The following is a 7,902-nucleotide window of genomic DNA, read 5'->3' as shown; positions in this document are numbered from 1 at the left end:
CCTTTTGGTAATTTAAAGGTGACAAAAAGGCTGACTCATGTAGCTCTTAATCTTACAGCCTGATACACACATCCAATTATGGTTGCTCAATCGCTAGCCAATTGTACCACCTCCATACAGTATGAGAGCCAACAGATTTTAAATACTATGAACAGACTGTGTAGGTAAGCCACAGTCTGGTGGTAAAATTGGCCAAATATTGGCCAGTCAACATTGGATGTGTGTACCAGGCAGGCATAAGCCTTATTGCCTCTGTATTGTGGAAGGGATGGGTGGTGTGACTGGCAGCATATTGTGACAAGGCAGCTTATGTTATGCCTGCACCATCCATTATGTGTGGCACTGGCAGCACTCTGACATTCAGAGGACATACAAGGGGGTGAGCAATACCCACATAGGGGGGAGTTGTAAGGAATTGACTTGGAAGCAATGATATTGCATCAATAACAAGACACCGCGGAAAGGGTCCATTAGATATTGTTTGATGATGTGTGCAGCGTGGGTGATGCGGCCACTGTGACATCTGCTGTGCCGCACAGAGCCAGCTCATCTCACTCAGTCCCCAGGAACTCCCCCGACCCCGAGTGTCTCCTCTCTCGCCTAGGATACTCCACCCGCCCGGCAAGTGGGTCTCCCCTCCTTCCCAGGATTCCGCCCGCCCGTTCCTCTTCTCTAGGGTTTGTTTCTGTGAAGTTGATTCCTTGTTTTGCTGCAGTGTCATTGTTATTCCGCACTCGCTTCCTGATGTCACACACCCCCCTCCCATGACGTCACCTGGCCACTGCTCCTCTTTATGATGTAGAATTCCTCAGATTCTCCTCAGACATCTAGAGAGGGAGCAGGGGGAGCGGAGCTTCAGTCAGTGTGCACGTCCCTCCGTCTGTATCCATCCGCAGAGCAGCCAGTCACTGCAGAGCAGCCGCTCGGGCATCCTCCGCAGCATCCCAGCTCGTGTTGTGTGTGTGTGTGGCGCCCTCCTCCTCCTCTTCTCCTGCCAGGATCCCCAGAGCTGTCCTCAGCCACAGCGCAGGCGGCACTGCTGTCTACCCCAGCGGGCTTTCTGACATCCCGGGCTTAGGTGCTGCCAACATGTCTGAGATCCTTCCCTACAGTGAGGATAAGATGGGGACCTATGGCTCAGACACCGAGGTGGGGCAGATCTCATTCAGCTGCCGTCTCCAAGACACCAGCGCCTTCTTTGGGGGCAACCAGCAGAAAAGACCCCCCAAATTGGGGCAGATTGGAAGAGCCAAGAGAGGTAAGAGGCTAAGGTGTATGGGGGTCTGTCAGTCACATACATCACACCTCTATCAACACCCCCTTCTAGCCTGCATCCTTTTATTTGCTCTTTGAGCTCATCATTTCACATTGGCTCTCACTTGTATCCAGCACTGTGCTTATTCATGCAGAGAAATCTCCAATCTATCCTTCTTACAGATATGATATTTATGATCCCCACATTCTCCTATTTCCATGCAATTTTCCATCTATGTTCCCATCATTTTGCATCTCTGTCCATCCTTCCTGCCCATGTCTCTGCTCCCCAAAACCTCCCTAAGCTATTTACATATATACCCATCCTCCATCCCTCCCTGTCTTCTTCATCCTCCATCCTTGCTCCCCTTATTTTCCCATGCTTCATATATGCTCATTTCAGCCTCCTATCCTCCATCTACCCCCCCCCCCCCTTCCTTTCCCTCTTCTACACACGTCCCCACCGACGATCTACAAGATCCCCAATCATCCCTTAATCATACATCAAGCCCCCCAACAACAGTACTTCCAGTATACTCTTCATTCATTCCCGCTTTTCAGTCGTCTTTATCCCCTTCATATCACCCTAAAATGAAACATGTTCCATTTTCTTGCCAATCCTGTGGTTATCTTCTGTCCATCGCCAATGCTGTCCCTTGTCTGTATGACTATGCATGAAGCAGGGTGGTCTGCTGTGTTGTGTTTCGGGCTTTCAGTGATTGTGGCTTCATCAGGGAGTCTTCCCTACTTTACAAATGATGTATATTGACACAGGAAATCTAGACTATATCTGAAGCATTGTAGTTCTACAGAGAGGTAATGCCACAGGTATACAAGATATCCTGCAGATCCTATGTGTGCACACAGCCTGGCTATACGTGTGCAGCCTATTTAAAGATATCATTTGCATTCAGCACAGCCACGGAGAATAATTAGTTAGATATATCGTTACATTTACAAGTAGATTAAAGGATCAGGGAAGATATGTGTACACGGAGCATAAAGTCCTGTGCAGAGATAAACTGAGGCACGTATTCTCCCATTCATAAATACATGAGAGTTGTCATAGATATACACGAGTCTATTAATGCGGGAGACGTGACTTCCAGAACCAAAAATTGGTGTAGCACCAATAGAACATACACAGAATAAAACACATTCGGATCGTTCCACAATATCCAACAAGGCAAATGATGTGCATACATGTAAGACTGCAATACTTTTCAGGTAAATCCAGCAAAATATATTGGATAGCTGTGATGCCCCATCCATTCATTGTTAACCCCTGGGGTAGATTCACTGCTAGATCTGCTAATCTGCAGAACGATTCTGTGCCTTCCTGGTCCTTCTAGTGTTTATGGGCTATGCTGGTAGAATATAGACTTATTATTGCACACATTTTTGCAGGATTAAGCTTATTATTTATTAGTGAAAATAGATATTTTATGAATCCAAAAATGGGAGATCTGAATAGCTAGAGAACTACTCATTTTAAAATGTCTATAAAGTATTAAAATAACCATAATCGGTTATAAGATTGTATGTCAATATGTAATTACTATAAAACAGATATGTTGTATAGTAAAATCACTGGTTATGCCAGATGTATAATATTGTCATCTGATGGCATATATCCATCAAATGGTGTCCAATAATGATACAATCGTTGCCCAATGTTACCAAATATATATAGCAGGAGGGTAAACTGAGTGAATATGCTTTGGTTGGAAATTTTAGGTAATCCCTCATATTACATAGTTTAGATTGTACAAAAAATGATTGTATTATTATTGGGCACCCATAGAGAGATTACAAGGGTTGTCATATGTCACAAAGCAAGAATTCAGCACAACGACGTGGGTGTATATCGGGTACCGTGTGACCATAATGGTGTCACTACAGCAATATAAACATGACAGATGAATCGGTCCGCCAACAATAGAGCACAACGGCCAGCTACCTGATGCTTACAATTACATTCACATGTTGAGCTTGCCATGAGAAAGCAGCGCTTGGCATGCTAATACAGTCTCCATATGTTTTTGCGTCTTGTCTCCTGGAGATGACTCTGTCCAAGGTGCTGATCTGACTGTGGTGGCTGCGTTCTTTGTGCCCTGTGTATTGTGGGATCTGAAACTGATACAGTGGTGCTCAGTGCGAGTGAATGCTTGCATTGATCTGTTGACGCTGTTATTACTGTTGCTGAGATGTTTTGTTTATAAAATAAAATGTAGCGAGGCTATACCCCATGTTATGCAGTTTACAATCCAATGTGCAGAAGAGGGTGTCACCACCAGCAACAATGTAGGCATCCCCATGAGCCCTAGTGAGGATTATAGAGGGAACAATTGTGTCTCAGATGTAGAAATTAGATTCAGTGATAATAATACGTTTCTAAAGTGAAGGTCGATTGTGCTACCTTTAAAAAAAAAAGATATATATGAAAAAATAATTTTAGATGTGATCAAATGTGATCAACTTGCAGCTTTGATAAAGCAATTGCAATATAGTCCTGCTGTATGTCTATCAATGTATTCTGGTTGCATGGCAGCCAGTTTATAAATTGAAGAGATATTTTAGAGATAATGGTACAATAAAAAAATATGTTGTGGCTAGCTAATAATATAGAAAGAGAAGGTACCCTAAACAGTTCAAAGAATGGAAGCCTTTGGATACCAGAGTAACTTACAACAAACATTGCAAAGGATGTATACATGATATGGATACATTATATACACATGTGTAATGACAATAATCAGCTTATTATCTCTGCAAGGCTTTAAAGGTACACACATCATAAATGTTTGTTTATTTGGTACCTCTTTCAAGTATACCTTAATCCTAAAGTGTTAATTTTCTAGCCATAGATATGGATCTTTAAACCTGGTTTTAGAAGGTATAGCAAAATAAAGCTAGGCCTTTTTCCCATAGCAGCTAGTTTCAGCCTCCAGTATTAGGAAATATGACATTTCAGTGTGGAATGACAACACGTTCCTCTGCCCTTGCTTTGTAATTGTGTGTATAGTTAGTAAGAGATCTATTTACAAATGTGTGCATCATTGTGCACTTCTGTGTGTGTGCCTTGCTAGACTCCAGCCAGCTGCAGTGTGGGAGTGAATGCACATGCTGTTTGCCTTACTTTTCCAGGCCTCACCTCCTCCACATTTTGCAAATCCATGCATTTCATTTCTTACATTGTTTCTGTCATTTTGTTATCATCACCACCCACTGTCACCTCTCTTGGTGCTTTAGTCTTTTGATCCCAAACCCAATGTCTCTCCCTCTCCTCAGTTGTTATTGAAGATGACAGAATAGACGAGGTGCTGAAGGGGGTGTCGGACAAGTCTCCTTCCGGAGTATAAGGTGTGGAAGTGGTTGCTCTCCAGCGCTCACTCTCCTCCCTGATTTGTAAGCACTTTTGGCTGTGCATGTTTGTGGACATGGAGAAGAAGGAAAGGCTTTGAGGCTGCTGGCAAATCTCCACCCTCCACCTTGATCCAGACCCTCTGCAGGTCTCCTGATGGTGCCATCTGGCTCCCCACTCCACTCAGTCCTCACCAATGACCTCCAATGTGGAGATATCCATTTCAGCACTTTCCAATTTCCCTTGTCACTGTCCATCACTCTGGGCTCTGGGGGCAGTGATGAGTCTCAACTTTATGTTAAAGCCAACCCCAGAATGCACTGGGTGCTGTTGTCCTTAGCATCTGCCTGTGTGCCAAGAAGGTGCTTGTTGACTGGAGCACCATGGAGTTTGTGCCTATCAACTCCAACCCTTGCCAGGTGCTGCCTCCTCCTCCTGCCTCACAGTGTGCATCCCAGGGGCTGTAGGTTGTTAGAAATGCACTTTATTCTGACAATGTGTCTCTAGTGAAGTAATAATTTTTAGCTGTGTGCGTATTTGTGGACCCACAGGGAACCCACCTGCGCAGCTGTGTTTATAGATCTATATATATATTTATATATAGTCATGTGTATATATAGGTATATATATAGATTGCATTGTGGTTATTAATATCATGCCCCCTCCAGTCCATCAGTAAACCAGCATCAGAACAATAATAGACTGGGCAACCATCCATTCCCCTCATTTTCCCCCTCATGATGAAGATACCAGCAGGTCGGAAGCAGAGCAGCTGGAGGGCGCAGAGCAGGCACAGGCCGTCCTTTTGCTGTCCAAACCCAAGCAAGATCAAGACTTTAATTGCTCCATCTCTTGCATGAGCTTCCGAATTCACCCTGGACCCCTTCCCAGCACGCTCCTTTTTAAGAGGAATCCTTTACATTTGTATTTTTATAAACAACTCTTTGTTAATAATATGAATTCTGAATATGAATTATATGCTGGTGACTGTGCAATGTCACATCAGAGACACAGCCGCCTTCTGGATGCAGAATGATTGTCAGCCAACTGTATGGCAGTTTAAGGCAGTCACTGGAGGGTGCTGTTATCAGAGGTTTATGTAACATACTGTTGCCACCACCAAGGAATGTGTGAACAAGGACCCAGCTGACAGTGACATGCGTGCAATCAGTATGTGCTGGCATTATTTGCTGGAGGACCCACATCAGTATGCTGCTTGCTATAAGTTGCTTGTTCCATGTCAACTCTGTCTAATCCATGTATTATACAGTATGTGTTTAAATACAAATATATATATATATATATATATATATATATATATATATATATACATACACACTAGTACACATGCAGAAATATGCACACATTTCATGTATAGAGAAAAGTTTTTATTAATTTACCTCTCTGTACATACTCACATATTGCAAATGTAGCACCTTAACGTTTTACTTTTAAATTTTTGAGCCAGAGATATGGAATGTTTGCACATATTTCTAACTTGTGTAAAATAGATTATATATATATATATATTATATGCCCTTGTTTGAATCTATATAGATAGATATATATATATGCTATAGTAATGGCTGATGTCTGATATGGCATCTCTGCAGCCCTATTACACCAGTTTTCTTCTGGGTGGGGTTGGGTTGTAGGAAAATTCTCATGAACTACGTAAGTGTTATTGGGATGTGGACTTCTTTTTATCACTTTCTAATACCATTCTGTAGATGTTGGTCTTAATGTTTAAGTACCATATACCAGGGTAGTTGTGAACATCTGAATCTACATATACCCTTTAGCCTGTATCATCCAGAAATTAGGGCACTTTCTACCACAAGGGACCTGCAGCAGTAATGAGTGTACATGACTAAGTCCAATTTGCTTTGCTTCTCACAGAAATATGTTATATATGTAACTCTACTCACCCTGATTGCATGGGTTTATGTATGTTGCCTGGTTAAGCTACAAGATGTTTACTTGGAACATCTCTCTCACCTACCTCTCTGTATTGAGAGTGTTTTTTTAATGTTTGCTGAGTTAATTGTGTAGGGCTTTAGACCACATCTTTAGCTCCATGTCTACCCCAGTTATAGCAGTTCTATTTTTGGAGAATATCTTTTGGTACTGTTCTGGAAGATCAGTTACCAGAGAAACCCATGTCACATTATTGCTGCAGATACCCCAGGCTGAAGATATTTGAGACAGAGACTGAAGAATATGCAATGATTGTAAACCTGTTATCAGATTTTTTTCAGTTGGGGTTTTGATGGTGTAATATCCTCTGGATTGGTACTTTTTTGGTGTGGAACATTGGAAACTATTCAAGCAAACCAGATTGTTACCTTGTTGCATATGTCACATATCCTGGTGGTAGCTCCTCCATTCTCTGTCTAGAATTGCTGGTGACCTCTGAAAGTAAAGTTTTTAAGACTAACCGAAATATGTTTTGGGGACGCTTTACTGCTATCTGCAACCAAGGATGGTTTCAGGAATCTTTACAGTCTCTGAATGTGAGATAACAGCTGTTAATCGCCTCTTTTATGGGACGTAAAGGTTTTGTTTTTAATTTTGTACTTTTCTTTTTCTTTTTTTTATTATTCCTTTTGTTCCTCTTTTTTTCTTATTTTTATTTATTAAAGCTTCTTGAATCCTGTGCATGGACTTAAGACTTAGTAATAAAACACCATTTTCTGATTTCAATAAGGCAATGCCATGCCATTCTGAGAATGACTCATTGTACATTAATACCATTTCAACTGTATTTGGTGAATAAATAAAGAAATAAATAAACCAACAAACTGATCACCAGAGGGGTGGAGCTGTGTGTTTTTCATGGAAAAGATATGCAAAGTGCAGATCTGGTAAAATATCGGGTGTTACCATAATGTTATTGGTATGGTAAGTGAAATATATACAGAATTACTGTACAGAATTACTGTAAGCATTGGTGTCAATGTAGTAAGTGTCAAAACTATTTGTTCACAGGACATCTTGCTGGGGATCCCTCTGGGATTTTATTAGCAGCACTGCTGTGCTTTGTTAGTGGTGTAATGTGATCTAGGAAGGCAGACTTGTCATTGTGTGGCTGACACATGATATGTACTGTAGGTATGACACATGACCTGTGTATGAGCTACTCATGTGTATGGCCATAACGGAAAAGTCAAGTATATTAGCGGCTCTTTGAATCTGCAGTTCAGGTATAGTTTTTATGTGCTTTTAATGAACACTGTTTTATATGAATTATGCATATATAAAGTTTGGTAAAACAACTCTGCAGC

At 41.7% G+C, this 7,902-nt stretch overlaps 1 protein-coding gene across 1 annotated transcript; it reads left to right on the top strand.

The window, feature by feature from the left end:
- The first annotated feature begins 649 nt into the window (after window positions 1–649).
- Window positions 650–7,422, top strand: CAMK2N2 (calcium/calmodulin dependent protein kinase II inhibitor 2). Its single transcript, XM_068279341.1, has 2 exons — window positions 650–1,258; window positions 4,546–7,422. Exons 1-2 carry the CDS (start codon window positions 1,090–1,092, stop codon window positions 4,614–4,616), a joined length of 240 nt encoding a protein of 79 aa, XP_068135442.1. The 5' UTR covers window positions 650–1,089; the 3' UTR covers window positions 4,617–7,422.
- The last annotated feature ends 480 nt before the right edge of the window (window positions 7,423–7,902 follow it).

Source organism: Hyperolius riggenbachi, chromosome 4 (genome assembly GCF_040937935.1).
Source record: "Hyperolius riggenbachi isolate aHypRig1 chromosome 4, aHypRig1.pri, whole genome shotgun sequence".
Taxonomy (NCBI): Eukaryota; Metazoa; Chordata; class Amphibia; order Anura; family Hyperoliidae; genus Hyperolius; species Hyperolius riggenbachi.
The sequence above is the reverse complement of the archived record's forward strand: the minus strand, read 5'-3'. Positions and strand labels throughout refer to the sequence as shown.